Source organism: Scomber japonicus, chromosome 2 (assembly GCF_027409825.1).
Source record: "Scomber japonicus isolate fScoJap1 chromosome 2, fScoJap1.pri, whole genome shotgun sequence".
In the NCBI taxonomy this organism is placed as follows: Eukaryota; Metazoa; Chordata; class Actinopteri; order Scombriformes; family Scombridae; genus Scomber; species Scomber japonicus.
The window spans coordinates 11,954,732-11,977,961 of record NC_070579.1 but is presented as its reverse complement, the minus strand read 5'-3'; the positions used below and the strand labels follow the sequence as shown (position 1 = coordinate 11,977,961).

At 39.3% G+C, this 23,230-nt stretch overlaps 1 protein-coding gene across 1 annotated transcript in view; it reads left to right on the top strand.

The window, feature by feature from the left end:
• Positions 1–23,230, top strand: part of mad1l1 (mitotic arrest deficient 1 like 1) — a 67,328-nt gene that overhangs the window by 4,755 nt on the left and 39,343 nt on the right. Inside the window, exons 9-15 of the mRNA XM_053332411.1 lie at positions 262–323; positions 4,917–5,003; positions 5,848–5,992; positions 11,714–11,854; positions 12,297–12,353; positions 13,954–14,051; positions 14,283–14,373. Coding sequence (XP_053188386.1) covers positions 262–323; positions 4,917–5,003; positions 5,848–5,992; positions 11,714–11,854; positions 12,297–12,353; positions 13,954–14,051; positions 14,283–14,373 — 681 coding nt within the window. The remainder of the gene's footprint in view (positions 1–261; positions 324–4,916; positions 5,004–5,847; positions 5,993–11,713; positions 11,855–12,296; positions 12,354–13,953; positions 14,052–14,282; positions 14,374–23,230) is intronic.

Here is a 23,230-nt window from a genome sequence, read left to right as displayed (position 1 = left end):
TGTCTCAGTACATATCTCTCTCACTGCTACTCTTTAATAACCAAATATCTGCAGTTATCACTAAAAACAGTTGTATTACATAATGTCTAAGAAAGGAATCTTTTCTTATATGGTAAAGTTTTTACTGTCAAAATGACATATTGGTCCGGCTCTAACTTTTTGATGTTTTAATTCTCTTTGCATGACAGCTCTCATAAAAACATTACACACAACATTCCTGTTGTTGGATTTTTTACTCATTGTTTCTTAACCCTTCTTTAGAGATTGGCAGAAAAGCTCCAAGCCTGGGAGAACCTGGGACAATCTACTGGACTCAACATAAGGTCAGAGTCAGACAGTGTGTGTGTCCGTGTGCGTGCGTGCGTGCGTGTGTTTGTTTGTAGGTATACATGTCTGTTTTTTAAAGTTACATCATCACATTTTTTTAAAATAAAAATGTAATATGAAAAAAAGCCACTAGGTGGAGCTGTTGTCTCTCCAAATAAATATGCCTCATCACTGTGGATTGATTCCACCAGTGTGTATATAGGTGTGTGTGTTTGTCTTATACCAGCTTGTGTGTGTGTGCACTTGAGTGTGTCTCAATGCATCCATTCAAAACAGGTAATGAGAGAATGATTGCATGTTTCCTTTTGAGCAGCGGAGCAGATCTGACAGATTATAAACACTGCAGCCTTGTCCATCGCATGCATGGATGCACACATGCACGCACGCACACACACACATCATTTTCTCTATGATTAACTCTGGCGGTGATGTAAACAGAATGTTAAATTGAACACATCCACACGGTCGTATCCGGTTTGTCTCGTACTGTAAGTGTGTGTGTATGTGTGTGTCTTTGTGTGTGCATAATGTGTGTGTTCAACCTTCAGGCCAAGAAGACAAAGGTAGAAACACTGCATGAATTTCAAAATGAAAGGAAATCTTTTCTCATGTTAGCTTTAATTTTAGTCTTATCTAACATGTTATAGGACCTGACAGCATTTGTTACATTTTCAGCTGTTAAGAGATCACAGGGAGAGGATCACAGGGATGTTATAACAACCCAAGTTAAATATTCACAAGAATTTGGTGAGGCTGTCCATCATCTATCAGAAAGTTTAAGTCAGGCTAGGCTGTCATCCGGGTTAAATTGAGCTGATAATTTGAAATTTTGCAAAATTCGAGTGTGACTGACCTGCCATGACTGCCATTTCATTGCCTGCCGGAGTGCTCTTGATTTAGAAAATGGAACAAAAAACCAAAAAAAGACCAAAACGGCATTGCACATACTGCTGCAAAAGGTCAGCGTATATGTGTGAGGCTCATACTGATCTATGGTAAAGGTTAATGTAGCTTGCAAATAAACATTTAGAAACTCCACCAAGCTGTTTGAAGTATTTACTAAATGTCCAACTTAATTGTCGGGTTGGTCAAGATGTTATTTACCTCCGGATCGGTCCAGCGATGTCGAAGGAAATTGAAAACAAGAGCGTCTCATTCCACAATCTATTTACCTTTTTACTGCGCTAACAACAGTGCTGTGTGAAAATTGGTATCGACTCAGATTTTGCGCATTAGTGACATTGTGATTGCCTCATAGGCTGTTAAGCAGCCATTATTTCATGATTTATATTGTGCTGGATTTTTTTTCAGGTGTCTAATTCAGTCAAAGTTTCTCAGAGAAAGTTTAAGAATGATGAAATAAGCGATACTGACTCTGGATTTACATCATTAAACCGGCTATTTGGAAGTTAAATATGATGAGCAAGTGTCAGTAGAAAAGAAAACTGATGACAGAGAACAGACAGTATGATAAAATCAGCATCATAAATAATTTTAACATCAATAGCATTATCTGAAATAATGTTGACAAGAAAACAAAGCTGCCTATTAGAGCATATGTGAAGGCTGCTTCTTTGCTGTATAATTAGATATGAAATATCTCATAAAGACCACAGTGTTTTGACACAACAGTGTTTATTTTAATTAATTATTTGTTAATATTGCTTCCCATTAAGTAATTTATCACAACCACAAGCTACTGATGTTTAAGATATTGTTTTGCATTACTTAACATACTGTGACTCTTTCTGTCAGCGGGCATTTCGGGGTTGGTCATTAGCGGTGTGAAACGAATATGGAGTCGAGCAAGTTGTTAATGAGGAGTCAACACATGTTGAGTCTCAAGGAGTCTCCCGTTGAGGAGTTTATCTCTGCCAACGCAGGACTTGATTTCTCACCAGCCATTTGTGCTGTTTTGCCAGACGAAAATAAGTTTTGGACTGAAGTTAACTCCCCAACAACAATCAGTGTAGTTGCCTGGTGGAGTAGACGAGCCTCTCAGCCGCAGCTCGAGTTTGCCAGCAGTTGGCTTGTTGCTGGTGTTTATTTCCTATCCTTCTGTTACACAGTCTGATAACATTGTGCTCGCTTGTGCGTGTAGCCATGTGGTTGACAATTAAAAATAAAATTGACAGACATGGAATGAAAATATTTTTGTTGTGTGGAACAATGTTGAAGGGAGAGACGACGAAAAACAAAATGAAAATATGCAATGAGGTTTTTGTGGAAGTGGTTTTCCTTCTTGGTAAAGTTGACTTTAAACCATTTGGTGCATGTACTTCTGTGCACTCATGTAGGAATGGTTTTGACTTAAAAATGGAGCTGATAGTAAGTCATGTCAGCTAGTTCACAAACACACATGTATATCCTCGTGAGGACATAAATTGACATAACGCATTCCCTTGACCTTTACCCTAACTTAAACCATCACAAGCCAAAACTCAGGCCTTACCCTTAAAACCAAGTCTGAAGGCTCAAATTGGCCTTTTAAAGTTGTGAGGAAGGACCAAAATGTCTCCACAATGTTTTCAACTAAAAGTAGTTCTCTCAAAGATGGATAGACATGGACACAAACATGTGAAATACAGTTGGTGGTGTTCATGTGTACTGTATGTGTCAGTCTTGATGCTGGCTTTTTCTACAGTGATAGTTTCAATCTGTCTGTTGACAATCTTGCACAGTTTGTTTTGCTACCCAATAATCTTCATAATAAGGTCTGTACTATAGAAGTAATGAGAAAATTATTGTTTTGATTAATCATCAGTGATTTTGACCACCGATTAATAACTAGAGGTTATTTATCAAAAACAAAAAAGCCAAATATGTTGATTTATACCTTTTTTTTTTTTTAAATGAAAAATTCAGCTTGTTGCTTTTTTATATCATTGTAAACAGCGAGCAATTTGCAGAAGTCACCAGGGGCTCTGGAAAGTTGTGACTTGCATTTTCATGACTTTTTAGCATTTACTGGACTGAGCAGTAAACCGGATAATCAAGCAACAATGAATAGATGAATTGATAATGATCATTAGCCAATTTTTCCCATACTATGTACAGTCTATGTATCAGCGGAGTGTAACTACATCAGTGACAAATATTTGATGATAACATTGTATTTCATGCTGCTGAGATCTACTCAGTTCTCTCTCTTTCCCAAACAAAAGCTGCTAACAAATTGACGAATGGATTTTAGAATAGATGATATTTTAAAAACATGGACTGCAATGTAAGGTCAATTCGTAGATGACTGAATGTTTACATTACTGGTTGTGAGTAACTAAATGGTGCCCTAATTCTGAAAACATAAAAACAGTTGTAAGTGTTTGTCTCTTGGTTATTGTGTGGGATCCTCTGATCACCAGTCACAACATTTTAACAAGTCCCTGGTCTAAAATGTCCCCTTTATACTCACTCTGGTTTGTCTCAAAACTAGACTACAGTAGACTTGCATTATCCTGACAGAGCGTTTACTCTTCACAGGGTTACACAGAGTGTAGTAGTTCTCCACATCTCACCCAATCATTTGCAACATCAACAGGAATGGATGTCTCATGACCTGCAAAAACCCCCCACAGAAAAAAAAACCTGGGGAACACAGAAAAACAGCCTCTCCTATAAGCTCAGGAGAAGGCTAATCCCTCTATGCTCAGGGCAATGTGGAATTACCTCCTTTTGGTACCATAGTTATTCCATCATATGATTCATGAACTCATATTTTAGTCATGAGATTACTCCCACAGCTAAGGCTCCACCCAGCCAAGGGGAGCTGGTGATAAATCCACGTCACCCAACTTTCACATGGCATACTTTTCCAGCCTTGACGGTAACCTTGCCATCGTAGGCTTTTTCCTGTCATATGCCTAATTTGTCATATGACTCAGCTGGAGCACAATACCAGAGCAGGTCTCAGGCTTCTGCTGACCGTCTCTATAGTGAAACCTAAAGTTTTATGACTTGCTTGAATTTCAGAGGAAGTAAAACAGTTACGCTGACCTCTTATAGCATCAAAAGTATTAATTCTGTTGCCCTTCTGACCAGACCCCAATTTTATTATGTCAAGTTGTAGTTGCTGCATCAGTTTTCCGGTGTGTCATTTTTAAGTGGAATTTGGAGCTAAACTCGCCTAATTTATGCCCATTTCACAAGAGATGAAGAGATAATGGCATTAATTTTTAGACCGATCCATTGTTACACACAGGATTTGGAAAGTGGAGGCAATGCGGCGCGTCTGTCTCTCTCTGAGTATGTGACCTTCTACATTGTTGCCTTCCCCATTGTGTGTTTGTGTATGTGTGTGTGTGTTTTGTAATCTGTCAATCTCTCCCACGGAGTGAGTTTGTTTTGTAGAACTGTGACCAGTATTTAGCCCACTATCCTCCTCTCATCTCTCCCTCTGCTGCTCATGTCATTTTATTTCCCAGCTCCCCACCGGCCGCCTAACAAAAGAATATGGAAACGCAGTCGTTTTCATCTATTCTCTGTCCTTTCTGCTCTCTCCGTTGTATTGATTTTTCATTGTGTGTGTCTGTGAGTGCGAGCGCGCCGCACACATGTGTACGCTAACCGTTCTGTGCTGCGTCTGTCTGTAGGAAACCAGAGGATCTGTCCAGGGAGGTGATTCAGATCCAGCAGAGAGAAATTGCACTGAAAGAACAGAACTACACACTCAACAGCTGGTAATACACACTCACTCACTCACTCACTCACACACAAACACACACAAAATCCCTCTCTCTGCCTTCAGACCTTTTTCTCTCATTCTGTCTGTCTCTCTCTCTCCTCCCCCCCTCCCATGTATCTATTAGAGCGTATCTCTGAGAAGTCCTTAATTGTCACGAAGTTAATTAAACTGGTCCTGATTCTGATAGCACTCCTGACAGTAACCACTGGTGTGTGCGTGCGTATGTATGTATGTGTGAGAGATGTGAGTGAGAGCGAGAGAGGAAATTCCACTAATTAAACTTGTCCTGTTTAGGCGGAGGTGATGTCTTTCGGGAGGTGTGTGCGCGCATGCTCTGGTATATTTATGCCGCGGCTCAGTCCGACTAAGAAAGCTTTCATTAGCTAACAAGCGTCTCTCTTCTGCTGAGCGTATTGGGCTCATTATGAAATATTAGAAACAGCAGAATGGAAAAGAAGAAGAAGAGGGGTGGGTGCTGGAGGGATGGGGATGGGGATGGAGAAGGGGAGCTTGTGGTAATTATTGTCCACCGGTATAATTATGGTCCCATTGATCAGGCCTGGCAGAAATCACTGCTGCAAATAATTTCTCAACACTTGTCTAGAAATTATTTGGTGTCAGTCAGATAAGTTGTCAGGTAGGGAGTATTATACTAAATTAACTATGCGGTGCTTTCTTCTCAGGTTGTTTGAACATTCAGCACTAATCAACCTGCTTCCCCTTTGCGCCTGCCCCCTCTGTCTCCCCTGTGATTAACCCACACACTCACTCACTCACTCACTCGTTCGCTCACACCCTCCCGCCCCCTCCATCTTTACATTTTTATCCTGCTTCTCCAGCGTGAGGAGCGTGGAGCGTTCGCAGTCGGAGCTCCGCGCAGAGCTGACCCAACAGCGCAACAAGACTCTGGAGGAGCAGAAGAAGAGGGAGATGCAGGACTCGCTCGTCCGTCGGCTACAGAAGAGAGTCCTTTTATTAACCAAGGTGCCCTACAATCACACACACACACACACACCAACACACCAACAAATACAGACACATCAGCAGGTATTCATACACTCATGACCTTTCCAGCATCACCACACGCCAGAATTTTCTTTAAACACTTGGGGAACTCTTGGATCTCACAGCCAGCATAGAATTCCTAATTTACCCCTTACTTCCTGTCCGTGCTGATTGGTTTGGATTGGATCAGTCAGAGGGATGAAGTCTTGGGATTGTGGTTAGGTTAGGGTTAGGCTTAGGCTTAGACACATAATAAAGAAACCTACAAATCTCATGAGAGCTTCACAAATCATCCCCCTGGCTGATGTAACCTAGCATCAATCTTTAGGCATGAGCATGTCACGTCTTGATGGTAACCTCTTGAGATTTTTGGAAATTGGTGAACTCCTGTGAGATTTGTAAGAAAGTAGAAACTTTAACCCACATTTCAAGTCATCATTTTAACCATAACCATGATCTTCGACCTCAACCACAGCGCTGTCGCATCATAAAACTAAAAGACAAGAATAATTTAAAGCTGCTTTGTGAGAGTTTTTGCAAATCTAGCGTTAACATCTAGACCCGACCTCTCCGAGCTCTGCAGTTCCTGACTAGACCTCCCTGTGATATTGATTTCTCTGTGTGTTTAATTCCCAAGGGCAACATGCTCAGTCTCTTAGTACACAAATCACACACACACACACACACCCACAACCATAACTAAGCCGAGCTAAAGGCATGCTGGAAATATGACTTGGCTCAAGACTGATTTGGCACTCAACGGTTTGTACTTGACCAAGCATTCAATGGGTGTGAATAATTGTTGTTTATCGTCCAGTCACAATGTTTTTACAAAAAAAAAATCCAAAACAGCTGTTGTTGAATACTCTGCTTTTTAAAATTTTGACCCTTATATTTATTCAGGGATGATTTGTTGAATATTTGGGTTCTGAGCAGCCAAATATCGATAAAGCTAAATGACTGGCTGGGTATGTTAATGCACAACTGCAGAGGTACTTTTAGTGTTTTATTTATAATATATCTTTCATTCATTTACCAGTCTGAGAAAGCTGCAACATCATAATCTAATAGATATACTGGGGATGCTACTAATGATTTATTTTGACCCCCGGAGGCCAAAGTAAAATTCTACTCTTTTCTGAGGGCGTTTTTCAACTTTAAGAATCTTTTTTAGAACTCACAAACTTTACCTGCGGTTTAATTGAAGGAACTAGTGGCTAAATTCAATCCTTCTACAATGGTCTTAGGTGACCTAAAATGTTGCAGCGTTGGGGTTAGTACTCTCTAATAGTTAGGGATCTATTGAGGTGGAGTTTAAAGGGCTGAATGTTGCACAAAATCTGCAGCTAATGCAACTTCTTCACGGACACAAACTTTCTCATTATCCGTCATTTTGACAGACACGGTACTAAAAACGCCATCATAATGTATTATTATCTGGCATTTTATTTATTTTTTTTATTTTTAAATGAAGATAAGACAGCTTTTGTTTTCCATTCATTCATTTTCATTTTTTAATAATTGGCCCAGCTACACCCCTCTGTGACCCATAGTGGTTACAGACTCATTACAAAGCATCCAGTCCTCAGTTCTTTAAAGCGGGTTCAACACCTGGATAATGAGATGCGTTAAGAGTGGAGGTCAAACAATGAGGCCCACATGCTCCGGAGGGAATCGTGTTTTTGGTACATAGTTACCTCCACCATGTACTCTGTGTGCATAATTGAGAAGGTTTGCACGTCTCTACCCGCCGGAGTGTGATGCCACAGATTGATTCAGATTTTTCAGTCATTGTTTAAAAAATTCTGTCAATGGCGGAAAATATTCGGTTAATGTGACCTCTGTTTAGGACGATAATATTTTGGGGGGGGGGGGGTAAATGTTTTGTTAGTAAGTGAATGAGAGAGAAAGAGAGGGAGGCTAGTGAACATCGTCTCCATTAGGGACTGGTGTTATGGTGTTGTCAGTCTCCTTTTCTACCTCTGTATGTTTCCTTCTCATTCATTGATTAGATGTGTTCAGATATAGGTCACCCCACAGTAAACACAAAGAACATGATGACTCTGTTGTTTCCTCATCTGTGAAAATTGCATTTCAAACACCGCCGTCGTTTTAAAAAAAATCCGTTATCAAACTAATTTGCCTAATCTTAAATATTTGTGGAAAATATCTTGCTACAAGTGCGATTAACAGTCTAAATCCTACAGATATTCAACCGTAATTCATTATTCAGAGATCAACAGAGAAATAAAACTGGAACCCCCTCTCTCCTCCTCCCTCCCCCCGGCAAATCTTCACATTTGAGAAGCTGAAACCAGTTAAGTGTTTTGACATTTTTGGCTGAGAGATGACCTCAGCGATGAATCAGTTATCAAAATTGCTGTCAGTTAATTATGTATGGATCAACCGCTTGTGTAATCGACTATTTGTCTCAGCACTGACATAAGCACATCTTCGGTGCCCCCACCACGAATCAATGATGACTAAATGCCTTGCTCAGCTGCAATCTTGAAAGCCGACATTAAAGATGTGCAGAGAAGACCAAATTTATCTCGACATGAATCCCTCCCTCTTGGCGACAAGGCCACGACTCCTATAGTTCATAATAAATAATAATAATAACTTTATTTATATCGCACCTTTCATACATAAAATGCAGCTCAGAGTGCTTTTCATTTAAAGCCATAAAACAAGGGCAAACAAGTAGAGCAAGTCAGAATGAACAACATGGGTTTAAAAAATAAAATACAAATATAAATAAAAACATTGAGACATGAGAAAAGGGATGAACGTTCAAATACATTTAGAAAGGGGAAACTAATAAAAATGTGTAAAATACAAGATAAAACATAGATTAACTAAAAGCTTTGCGGTAAAGGTATGTTTAGAGCTCTTTTTTTTTTTAAGTATATTTTTGGGGGCTTTTTGCCTTTTTAATGGACAGACAAGTAGAGAGAGACAGGAAACTGGAGGCAGAGAGGGGGGAATGACATGCAGGATAGGACCACTCGGTGCGGGATTTGAACCGGGGTCACCTGCAGTGAGGACTGTAGCCTCTACCCACTGAGCTAAACACCGCCACATGTTTAGAGCTCTTTAAAAAAAAACAAAAGTCCATAGTAAGGGTGCTCAGACCTTTTGTCTCTCATATCCTTTTTTTTTTTGGGATTGACTTGTTGACCCATTAGAGGAACACTTACAGTAGACATAAAAGCAATTTTAAAAAGTAAATGATGAAAACTGTAATGATAGTTTTATCACTCTGTCCTCCCCCGCTCTGTTTGTGTGTGTGTTCTTAAAATTAAAGTTTTTATCGGAGACGAGCTGACAGATTTTTGATTTAGATTGAGTGAATTTCATTGCACGTTATTAGACTGTAAATAGCCAAAGGCCCTGCTGTGAGGGGGTTGGCAGCAAACATACACACATACACACATACACACATACACTCATACACAAACACATACTGACCTCTAAATGTATTTGTAGCTTTTTCGTATTTACCTCTGTTCAGTCCCGGTTGTCGTCCCTTTCACTTCTTACCAACGGTTCCTGCAGGATGTGTTTGGCAGTTGTCTTAAGTTGCATGACAAATGATGATACTTTGGTGCCAAAACAAATAAAGTTGAATTAAGGACGATTTCACATATAGTGTTTTTAAATGAGCCCGACTCAGGCATCTTTAAATAGATTACGTTGGTTTTGATCTGGCTTAATCACAGGCTGAATCTGATTAGGGTAATGATAATTTGTTTTCAGATACTAGTCTATGAGCTCATCTGGTAGAGCCATTGCAGCCCGTTCGTAAAACTTTACATTTAGGAGTGTTTTTTAAGTCAACTCAATCTTTCTTAATCAATTCTTAAAAGACAGCATCACTTAGCAATTAACATTTATTACATGCTATCATCTGAGCTGGTATTTATTACCTGAATCAAAACCTCACCATCATGCACTTCTCTAAATAGGCCTGGTTAATAAGAGCCTATCGCGCTTTCAACGACCCTCAAAATTCAAGAGCGGTCTTAAGCAGCCTGGATGTTTGTGACATGTTTATTATAAATCCTGATAGCTGTAAAATGTCGCCTGCTTTGCTTTATAATGCAGAGAAGACCAGAGCAGAGCAGAGCAGAGCAGGGCAGGGGTGGGGAGGAGACGCATCATTTTAACACTCTTGACTGACACTGCCTTTGCATTAATAAACAGGCTATTAGCCAGTTTTTAAAGAGATTACATTGTTCCCACACATGATGTTGCCTGGCAACCGCTTTACTACATTTAGAAGCTAAAATGTTGTTTCAAGTTAAATGTACAGATGTGTTATGGATCATGCATTTTTAAAATTAACATGTATTACTCCTGTTGTAAAGTCCTAACCAGTGGCTGATAGAACTGAAAGTGCTGCTCTGTAAGATATAACGCATGCTGTGTTTGCAACTTTTTATATTGCAGATTGAACTATGCACCCCCCCCCCCCCCCCCCCATATCTTAAATGTTCTTATGGCTCAGGGATTGCTATCTAAATTTCGTTATATTGTTGTCTGACCCTCAATATAATGACAATAAAGCTACAACAACAACTACTACTACTACTACTGCTACTGCTACTACTACTAGTGTAAACAAAAATAAGTGTCTGTTTTTTTATCTTCACTTGTTGCAGTTTACTGACCACAGTGTCTTTTTAGTTTTCTATTCTCTGTTAACATTCTTGGTTAATTTAGCATATATTTAACAGAAGTTTGTTTTTGTATGAAATTATCATGCAGATGGTGAATTCAGACTTGAGATTCAGGGTTGAGTGGCTGACAGACCACAGACCATCAGTTTTCAGAGCTCAGTTATGCAGTTTTTTGTGATGTGTCTGTCGGCTTCCAGTTATTCTCTTCTTGCCCCATCACCCACACTCTTTTCTTTTGACAGTTTTTAATTTTCTAAGAGGCATCGCAAGTAGCAGACTTTCTGTATGATCCTTTTTTTTTTTTTTTTGGTTTCTGTTTTTGGCGTTATAGTGAGACATGCATGATTTTATGTGAGCGAAATAAAACATACACGCACACACATACATACACACACACACACAAGCATCAAGCGCACAGACACAAACTGACAGAGAATAGTGAGCTATTTGGAGATGATGTGTCAGTCTGAGTGACACTTGTGAAGACGTTGACTTGAGGAGGTTTTTATCCTCTCTTCTCTAAAAGAAGCAACTGTTTGGTGTGTTGATTTACTGGACAGAGTACAGTGCTGAGGACACGTCTTTCAGTCCAGTGTTACTGAGGACGAGAAATTCATTTGAATTTTTAAATTACCTCAGATGTGAGAGATGAGGCAGCATAATATTATATGCTTCATTTGCAAAGATGTTTCTCTGTCATGACTCTGTGATTTATTTTTTTGATTTATTCTTTATCCTTTGTCTACATAGATGTTTGTTGCCGTCTGCTGCCTCATACTTTGTTCCTAATTTACAAAGGCGTTTGCCTGTCATATTAACACGTACACAAATAACACAGACAAATCAGAAAAAACCATCAAAGAGCTTTGATAGAGCTCAAACATACCCACGCATGCACACAGATGTTGCTCATCTGATAGCACAGAATTATGTAATGTCAATGACTTTATGTACACGGCAGGATTTCCATTTTGTAAGGTTATGTTAATGAGTGTGTGTGTGTGTGTGTGTGTTACAGGAGCGCGATGGTATGCGGGCCATCCTGGAGTCCTACGACAGTGAACTGGCGCCCAATGAATACGCGCCTCAACTCAACAGACGGCTCAGAGAGGCAGAGGACATACTGCTGAAGACGCAGAACCACAACGTAGAGATGGAGGTGTGTGCACGCTCACATATACACAAATACAAACACTTGTATTTATAGTGTCCTACTTTATCTTCCATATAGCCCAGTTTATCGTTTTCAAACCAAATTTGAATGTAAAGTAGTGATGTGCACTCCCTAAGCTTATGCTAGTATGCATGTTGCTGAGTGACACTTTTCTTATAGCTAAAGACACTCTGAAAACTGATAAAGCTGCACTCGTAGCATTGTCAGCAACACTGGAATGAAAAAGGTGAAAACTGGTGTTCTTCTAAAATTTTAAATAAACTGCCCACTTTGGTTTTTATATGGTTGCTCCAGCCTCATCTCAACTTGTGCTTCACTCACATGCTGTTTTCTGTCTATACTGTGTATTAGCGACACACATACTGAGAGTCATTTTTGTATTTTTTTGCATTACCTCTATCTTTCGCTGTTCTGTGCTTTGATTCAGGCTCAGCTAACCAAAGCTCAGGAAGAGACGGGGGCTCTGAAGCTGCAGCTGCAAACAGTAAGCATCCATGTGCACACACTCTTACATACTGTCTGTAAAATATATAAACAAAAGTACAGAACCTATTCATGTTTATTTTCATTTACCTCAATAAAAACACATTCATACCCAACCAGTGAACTAAAAAGTAAGAAGCAAGGATGCAAAACATGTATTATTGCCTTAGAGCTCTTTAAAGGTTAACATCTGCAGTTTTCTATATCAACAGATCTCATGTGCAGACCCAAACCAAAAATGTCATAATAGTAATAATTAAAGAATACAGCTAGAAATTTCCTATATTATTCTTCCTGTCAAAAATCTCATGTGCTGAGCTAAACCACCAATGAACTGATCATAATTACAATCACTGTGTCATTAGTCTTTTGAGCCATTTCTAAACAAATAAATGTACCCATGATCTTTGTGGGTTTAAAAAACGTGACACCCAGTGTTCCAGTGTGGTTTACTGATGTGTTTTTAATAGTTTTTAGAAAAAAATGGAGGTCTAAGCACAGAGGAATATGATATATCCAGCTTTGGTTACACACACATACCTTTTGAATAGCATCCGCTCGTTGGTGGTTTGGCTCTGTACATGATGATGATTTGTTGACAGATAGAAAGATCTAGAAAATTGCCAGCCATATCCTTCAATTATTACTCTTACTATTATCTTCTTTGGATGCCCTCTTGGTCATGACTGTGTTCTTGGCAGGTGCTCTGTGCCTGTCCATCAGTCGAAGATGGACAGGCCTCCGTGACTAACATGCTGACGAAAATTGTTCTCCACTGAGCCCAACACTGAAGTTGGTCCGATAGATCTTTTTAGAGGGGTAGTGTTATTTCCCAGCTGGATAGGTATCTATGTTACCCCTCCTATAGCATCTGAACTGAACTGACAGGTCCTTTTTTAGTCTGATCTGTCAAAGTTTAAATCACATGATTGATATATTAATTTTCATATATCTATTTTTTTGTTCTTGCCCACAGGTTTGTGAAATAACCGAAAAGTTATAAAATAGTTGACTGCTTTCAAATATGGTATCAAACCAGGATAGAATAGAGAGTTGGCAGGTGTGGCCTCAACTCTCTTACACACTCGTTGACTCTGTCTGTGCCTATGATCTCTCTTCTTTTCATGGCTCCTTGTTGCCAAGGAGACATCAACATAGCCATGGCAATGAGTATTGACGCGTGAAATCCACCTGTCTGGTATAGCAGTAATTACTTATCTGTCTTGGGAAGACTGGGAGTTAGGATGAAGTGAGAGACAGACAGACGCTGTCAGTGAAAAGAGGAAAATGGGTGTGCAAATGGAAATGAGGGATAATTGGAAAGAGGGGAGCAAGATCAGAGTGAAGCTAATGAAGACACAGACAGACTCAAAACAACTACTAGAGGAAAGAAAGATTGGGACACTGTAAAATATAAAATGAGCCAGCTAATGGTAAAAAGGATATATCTGTTTGTCTGGATGTCTGCCTTCAGAAGATAGCAGCGCAATTGAATCGAGTCCTCTGGATTAATCTGTAGCCAAAAGGTTTCTGCCAGGCATGCGGCCAAAGGTGGTCTGATGTTAGTGCACCAGGCCCATTTTCTTTTTTGTCTCTCCCAGGTGGAGCTGGAGCTGGAGTCTGTGAAGAAGCAGCAGCAGCAGGCCACTATTGCTGGCAGCAACTCTTCAGTAACCAAAGAAGAGGTCAGCATTCTCAGGTAGTTAGAACACACACACACACACACACACACACATAACCTGTTACAGAGACTACCAATTGAAAATCTAGGATATGAAAGATTCATGCATATGCCTAGTGTGGATTAAAGCATTCCGACCAAAAAGCATGCAGGATTAACCTTAGAAATCGACAATGTGCATAGTCATTATTCTACCTGCAGAGATATTAATGAAGCAGTCAGTGAGTGTGTGTTCATGCATTTTTCCAGACAGAAAATTGAAGATTTGGAGGCGGAGCGGCAGCGTTTGGAGGAGCAGAACAACATTCTGGAGATGAGACTGGAGAGACACAACCTACAGGTAGGCACCAAGACTCCCCTCCAACTGTTTTCTGTGATGGATTTACTCGTCTGGCACAAAGGAACCAATTTAATAACTCCAAGGGCTGCAGCCTTGCCCGTATGACATTGCAGATTGATTCACACAAACACTTCTCATATCTGACAGTTTTTCAAGCACAATTGGACCCAGGTGTGATTCCAGCAGCGTCCAATGGAAAAGTTGTAGAACCTGTGGCAGATTTAAAGTCTTCCTTTTATTGGTTGAAGGGATTAGAATGGACAGAGCAGTAGGGGGGGGGCAGATATTGTCAAAATAAATGTAGATCTGTCCCACTGTCAGCTGGGAATGAAACTGTCTGAAATGAAATGAAATGAATCCTGTTTGGTATCAACCTTTAGCATTCACGAACACACACATGCATGACTGTGTGCATCTAATCCAGCTACTTTCATCTTGCAAAGTTACTTAACTAACTCCCTCAGTTACACCTGATCCCTTCTCCTTTTTAAATTGGTTCCGTGTGCATGTGTGTGTGTTTCATCTCAGTTGGGTCCTCTAACTCCCCTGACTCATACTGTGCCAAACTAAACCTACCAGGGCACTTTAATGAAACGTGTGTGGGCAAGCGTGTTGGTTCCATTTAGCTGTGGGGTGAATGGAATCCATGTGTTCTCAAGCATGACCACCACTTTTAAGGCAATTGACAACCAAGTGTGCGTAGGAGTGTGTGTGTGTGTGTGTGTGCCCGTGCGCAGGTTTCAAGGTTGCACGGTCAATGGATCAGGTCACTTCTTAGGAGTTAATTTTTATGACTCCTCCACAGTCGACTGCACAGGAGGGAGACTTCTACATCAGACTGAGTGAAGAGATGAATTACTGAAAGGAGAAGCATTTTAAAGGAGTGAATGGCTGAATGAAAAGTCATGAATGACTTACAGAATTTAATGCTTAAATAGACTGAAAATGGGATTTTTCATTGTATCAACTCGCATGTCAGATAGCTGTGGCCAACCCCATAATTTCCACCCCGTCTTTTTATACTGAGATCATACTGACTAGTATGACTCCCAACTCAGATTACCAATGTGATTATATTCCTTTTCATGCAATGATGTTTAATCATCCCTACCAACAGGAATCTCTTGGAAAATCATGATTTTTACATGTATTTCAACTATCTAGGTATATTTATATATTTATATGAATGTTTTTAAGACCACTGCATCTTGGTACAGATTTGGTATGCAACTGGTCATGTATAATACCCAAGTATTATTTTTCAATATAAGCCTACATAATATACTATTTCTATTTAAAGTGTAGTTTTGTCCACAGTACAGTACTCATCTTAACCAAGCATACTGTATTATAGTAACAAAATAAAAATGTTTAAATACATTTAATACTTGATTTCTGAGGTCACTGTTAAGTATCTACAAAAAGCTTTTAACAATATATTATCTGATTTTTTTTAAAAGATTTTTACACTTTTTGCTACATGGAACATTTTACTGGCAAAAAATAAACCTGATGGGACTCTCTAATAGTTTTTCAATCACCTAAAACTTAGTTTGGCATTTCTGTTTTGCAATTTCTTGTTGATATCAGACACATTTATGATATTACTCTGCAGTCAGCTAGTATAGGATGATGTATTTTGTACATATTCTGAAGACCTTTTTAATTCTCTAAATGGTAGTTAATGAAGTCCATGTCTTTGTGGCCACATCTTTGGAAGCAGCTAATTTACATATATGTTTACTTCAGGTTACTTCACAATCGAAATAATCACATTTGAGACTTGAGTATGTTTAGATGCTTTTTTTAATCGTGTGTTAGTTCAGCTGTTTTTTTGTCCCTTTTTCTCACGTATAGTTGCTGTTGTTTGTCACTCTAAATAATGAGACTTTTGTGAGAGAGGTACAAGATGAGAAGTCAGATTTAAAATAATGTGTCTGGAAGAAGAAAAACTGCAAAGCTTCAGTCTGATTCATTTTCAGAACCACTAGATTCTCTATTTACTCCAAACATTCATTATTGATGGTGACAGAAACGTATGTTCTTTACACCAAATCTTTTTTCCTCTTTCCACTTTTATGAGTTATCTGTTATCAGCTGGTGACAGTGAGTAGTGAAACTTTCCACAATTATTATTATTATTCCACATTCTGAACAGCATGTGTTGAGGATTGTTTAATGGGTTTTTTGGTGGGTAATATAAAAGTATTTTATATTTGGTATAAATGTGACTGATAATGCTGTCTCCAGTAACCTGCAGGGTTCAGTTCAGGCTTACTAATGTTATTTGTTTAACTCTCCTCCATGTGTTCTGTCTTTTCTTAAGTAGCTCCTCTGTGGTTTGAACCCTGTGTTGTTTCTGGGTATAATTACATTAGCATATGGAGAGGAAGGGTGACTCTGTTATAGCGTCAACAAGTACATTTAATTACAGCTTTTTTAAATTTAGCTCATAACAAAATCAAAATAGAAATCTGCAGTCCTGTATCAGTCCATACTTTACCAATTTCTCCATCTTGTTTGTTTCCTTTTAACTGTTTTGCACTACAGATCATAACAGCTTAAATGATACCAAAAGGTAGAATCATTCTTGAGAAGGACTGACATTTGAACTAAAGCTCCACCCCCCGAAATCATCATTGCCAAGGCAAAGACCGAAAGAGAAACACGGCAGAGTCCAGAGTGATGCATCAGCTGCTGAGTTACTTCTGTTAGTGATAGTATGTGAGAGGAGAAAAATATGGTCTGTGCTCAGGATAACTTTTGAACAAAACACATATCTTGAAATAGTGTTTAAAATATCAATGTTGTTAGTGCACATAAAAGACAATGAGCTCTAGCTTGGCCAAAGTTTACATGACACTTGTTGTAAGATTTAGTAACTGTCACAGATGTGACCGACAAGAATGATACACGATAATGAAGAAGCAATGTCTGCGGAGCTGAGAGGACAGCAGCTAGCCAGACTGCCTTCACCAGCCTGACTGACAGACTGCATATCGGTTCCACAAGAAAAAATCAACATCATTTGTATTTATTGATTTCACTGATTCATTCAATAACTTCAATACCTATACTGTGTGATATCTGTTTGACAGCTGCCTTCTGAGATTACGCTTCACTTTACGGGACAGAAACGGACTTGGAGTATAAAAAAAACGCAGGGGGTCTTCATGACACCGTCTCTGATTCAGTGATTTAAACACTTCATAAAATGAAAGTATATCTGTCTTGTCAGAAAACACTTTCTATGTGAATTTGCCTCTCCAGTTCGCCAGCCCTCCCACACCACTTAGAGACATTCACATTCTCGCCCAGTCAGCTGCTCTTATGACTTCACTCTGTACTGGACACAAGTACCAACACCACTTGTTGCTGATTGGCTGCAGTAGTGTTTGTGGCTCTCTCCTAGCCAAAGTGTTTACCTGCAGTGACAGTGCCGTGTATGGACACCAGATTTTAGGTGACAGCTAGCGGACTGTGAGGAGATATTTGCTGAATTTGACAGAAAGTGGATTAGAATTGCTGACTCTAGCTTTAACACTGCCTGGCTTCGTCTTCTTTGCTCATGCTGTCATACATTGTGTCTAGTTGGAGATAATTGTTGCTGTTGCAAGAGGTTGCATCAACTTAGTCTTCCTGTAGTGCATGTACTTACATGGGCATGCCCAATTTTACAATACTCAGCCACTGCAACATAATGCTTCGACATTGCTGTCAGATAGACAGAGAAATGCTACTAAATGCAATAGATATTGATATTTGGTCCAGACCATGGTGTGCCTGTCGCTAGGATAATGATAATTTAACTCTACCTACCTACCTTTTGCTGTGGTAGTGATGTCATATTAATGTTTGTGGTAGTTTTCTTTATTTAAAGACTTAATCTAGTTTTTTCTTGTATATTAAAAGATAATCATTGGCTCTTAAACAGGCAACGTGCACCAGGAGATACATACATACATACATACATACATTTTTCATACCTTTAGTAGGGGCAATGCATCCAGCTGGAAATACAACTCATAAAATCCAAAATATACAAAAAGAACTTTAAATTAACATCAAAGTAAATAAAAATAATAATTTTCACATCTCATTTTCCACTCCTGTCTAAGGATAAATATAATTTAAGGAGTGAATATATGTGAAAATACAACTGAAGTTTTAAAGCCTGAAAGCAATCTCTAGTGGTTACAATGCATTTTTTCAGTTTTGCTTCACTGGTAATGGGGCTAAAAGTCTAACAGGGCAATGATGCCAGTAGCTGTTATTAGTAATTTGGGAAGATGGACAGACTAGGAAATACCTGCATTTCACACTCCCACTAGCAAGGGAAATAAGACTGTAGCTTTCTTAAACAGGCCATTTTGACATGAACACTGACCACCTTCATAACCTAACCATATATACATAAAGCAGTTTATCACAAGCTGACATTTTCTATCTGGTATGTCTTTAATGAAAATAAAAGGGAGTCCAGACCCTCTTTCCTCTGGCTAAGATAATAAATAACATGAGAGGGTTGCCCAGCATTCCTTCCAGTTACAATCACATTATCACAATAACATTGTTATAAAGAACCTCTTCTTAGTCACTTCATTGTTTTGAAATTTATGTCACAGCTCCAAATAGTACAGCAGCTAAAGAGGATCACTGCCAAAATGAGTGAGTGAGGCTGTAAGATGGGTACTTTCCAAAAAACAAACACCACGCTCTGATTCTAATATCGGTTGGCTGAACACATTAGTGGAAGGATGGCGGCAGCAAAAGAGGACAAGGAGGAACAGTCTCTTTGGTAATTGGAAGAAGTTGGAAGAGTCCCACATCAGCATTATAGCCTTTCACATGCCATTTTAGTTTTGAACTCATGTAAACTTATGAGCACCTTCCATGTAGCACTATAAAGCTCGATAATGCTGTATGCTGAGCTGTAGGGAGGTATGTGCATTGGTAGGAAAAGGGGGGGGGGAAATCATGACATTTCTAAATAAAACTGATAGCAGCCTGACTTTTGAGCGGAAGAGATGATGGCAATGCCGCTCCATTCTTATCCAGTAAATCAGTGAAATCATTCAAGATGTCAGAAAAGAGTGCCTCACCCCCCCCCCCCCCCCCCCCCCCCTTCCTCCCCCCTTCAGCCTCTGCTCGATGTGAGACGCAATTTTAGAGAGAAATGTCAGTAATGAGTTATGGTGGAACATATTTGATTGAACACACAAGTATTCTTTTTTTTTTTGCTTCCACTTCAAGATTTCCCTGGGGGGGGGGGGGGGGGGGTTTCTGGAAAACTTTCTAAATACTTGAAATATTGTAAAGTCTTCATTTTACAACCATTTAAAGCTAATATCAGTCATTTCTTTATGATATAAATCACATCTACAGTGCTGGTCAAAAGGCTTAGGCCACCATTAGAGTTGATTTAGCAATGCTATAGTGACCATATATAATGAATTCTCAGTCTCTTTATTAGAATACAACTGGAAAATACAAAAAATGTGTATGCAGTATTAAAAACAGAAGAAAAAAAGTAGAAAGAAAAACACCTTCTATAGGCTAAAGCAGCAAGTATTGAGTGTGACGTACATAGTTCCTGTATTTCCTGTTTGTATGAAGACAACCTTTTTAAAAAGCCGCAATCAGTCATTTCGTTACTATATAAACCACATCTATATCTATCTATAAATATTTCAAACCTTCATCCACTAGCCAGCACACTACCACTAAGAGTCCAATTACTGCCAAAAGACATGAGAAAGGTCACTCCAATGCTTGGTTCATACAGGTGAAGATGGTTCAACGTGACCAACCTGTCTGATGAGGAAGAGGATGGCATATTGCACACTCCCTAGGTAATCTGAGGGAATCTCCTACGCTGCCGTTGTCTCCTTGTTGAAAATGTGTGGAACTAAAGAGGAGGAGGAGGAGGAGGAGGAGGAGGAGGAGGCCTTGCAGCTCAGTCGTCCATGGTAGATGCTGCCGCTCTTAATACTTCCCAGGCACGACTTCAACCTCCTCTTGCATATCCATTAACTCCCTAAGGCTTGGTTTTCTGTGGCGGAGCGTAACAGAGATTCTGATGCTAATTCTACAAAGTCTAAAAAGCTCTTCAAACTCCCTTTACACCAAGGCTACTGGGCTAGTCTTGTCAGCAGGTCAGATCAGTTTAAGTCTAAGCAGTTCACCCAAATAAGTATTTGCTGTTTCTTCTTGCCATGTCGGGTTTGGAGGGGAGATGGCAGGCTCTTTGGCCCCTGACAAAACCAATTGAAGACACAGACAGGAGCAAGCTGTTTTTTAAGACATCCTTGTTGTTGGCTCCGACCACAGAGAGGCATGCTGGTGATAAACAGGCACCGTCTGTGTCAACTTGCTTTTATGCAGTTTTAGGGATGGGCGGTAAAATAATCTTGAAATGGGACTGCTATAAAATGTAATTAAGATAAACCTTGGACAATTTTTACTCTATGGTAAATGGACTGTACTTATGTAGCGCCTTTCAAGTAGTTATGACCACTCAAAGCGCTTTTACATTACATGTCTCATGTTTCATTAACCCATCGACACACATTCAACAAACTGCAAGGGGAGCATTTAGCTACCTATACGCGTCAGCATAAACCCCCCCTCCATCTGGCTGTTCAACTATCAGCGAGCCTGAGAGCTTTTCAAAAATCAAGTGCTGAAATGCAGGATGTGGCCTTTTGTGTTAAGCCAATCCATTTTTCCTAGTGTCATGCTTTATAAGGAGTATCTGGTGTCAGCAGATCTGTTCATTGTTTGGTAAGTTGCAATTTGCCAATTTCTTTCCACAAACTCACCAGAAGTCACTATTTAAAGGATTATTTTTCAAAATGTTCTTCCGGGTGAGCATACCCCCGGACCCCACTAGTGTTGCTAGGTTACCGACACACAGCACCGCTACTACATAAATTTCTAGGTGGAAACACTGATGCAGGGTCATCAGGAGGAAACTAACCATTCATACATCGCTGGCGCAGCAACAGGAGCAATTAGGGGTTAAGTATCTTGCCCAAGGACATATCGACATGTCGACTGGAAGAGCCGGGAATAAAATTGGTGGACGACCGCTCTACCTCCTGAGCCACAGCCGCCCCTAAGGATAAATCTAACAGCTTATCACACAACAGAAATAAATATGACAGCCAGTCAGTGAGCATTTGCCAGCGAAGCTATGCTAGTGCTATCATTAGAAGGGCAGTGACTATCTCGAGTGCCTGTTACATCTGCACTATATAGTTGGCATAAAAAAGCTGCTCTAACTCATGACTCACGGACATCTTTCTCTAGTAAAGATGTCCTATCTTCAACATGCTAACGTTTTAACAAGGCTACTTTGACTGGAAACACACAACGCTAACTGCTAAGAGGCTAAACTAGAAGCTAGTAAACAAAGTAGCAACAAAAGCTAGTTACCCACTAAAGCTACAGCCATTTCATGATAAAAACTAGCTTATCTAATAGTCCATAGGGTAAATGAAGAGGTTTAAAAATATACACTTTATATATATATATATACATATATATATATATATATATATATATATATATATATATATATATATATATAGACCATTTAAAACCAGTTTTCAGTTTATCTTTTATATTTATTTTGTGTTATAGTTGAGTGTATGAATGTGTTAGAGCCTTTGTAATTCATTTGCTTGCTTGTTTTTTTTTGTCTTGGTTGTACCTTTTTAAACATTTGAGATGTTTGCTGCTCTGCCAAAGGAATTTGAAGCAATAGTAATCACTATAAATCAGTAATCAATAGTAATCACTATTTACAATATTTTAAGTTACAAGTAAAGCTAAATTGTTTTGTTACAGCAGATAAAGTGTGTTTGAAAGTTAAATGTTTATATTAAGATATTATTCAATATATAATTTGATCATAAAATATACTCTAAACCAAACCATTCATGCTTCAGTGACTATCACAGTTCTGATGGTGACCTTTAAAGTGTTATTCTCCTTTAGTTCCAGAGGTCGGCAATTTATATTAACCTCTGGATCTTGTATCCCTTCAGCTGCGGTCTTAATGCCCATCAGACATGCAGCATAGTTGCATATGTTATTCCTAGCTTGTGGTTTATTTATGGTTTTACTATGTATTTTAACAAAGGAGACCAGATATTTGTGTCCTGGTCTAAGCCTTACAGGAATAAGCCCATTACCAAACAAAAATGCTCTCAGTGCATAGCATAGTGGATGCTGTTGCATCACTACTACTACTACTACTACTCTTAACTCCATCTGGGGCATTTCAGGCTCCAGTTGTCTCAATCTATGTTTACACTCCACCGGGAACCTTACGCCCTCCCTGGGTCCGGTTTAAGTGACTTTATATTAGGAATTCTCTGTTGCAGCTCACTGGTCATTTGCACATTTTCACCATGCAGGAAAATACATTTGAGTGTAACCTCCATCCAGATTCATCCCCACGCCCCTCATTGAATTGAGGACAGAGCTGCAGTTTCTGCTCTTTGTTTGGTACAATACACAGTTCATGTGTAAGCTCATAGCTCAACCAAATATTAGGGTAAAGGTGTATCATGTGTAACATTTATACCAACTCAATGCAAGTGATGAGTGAGTGAATTTTGAAGTTCTAATTGCTTTTTAGTCTTTTAAAAAGTTAGCAGCTCCTAGGTAGTTACTCCATCCTGTCTCCTATAGTAGTTTTAAAATGAAATCAGTTGATATTGAGGCCTGTGCATTATCCAGATGTGCATTAACCTGGATGTTATCTTGAAAAGACGTCGGATCATCATTTGAATTTTTCAATGGTTTGTGATCCACATATGAAATTCCATTAACCTTCACTGTGTTGGGA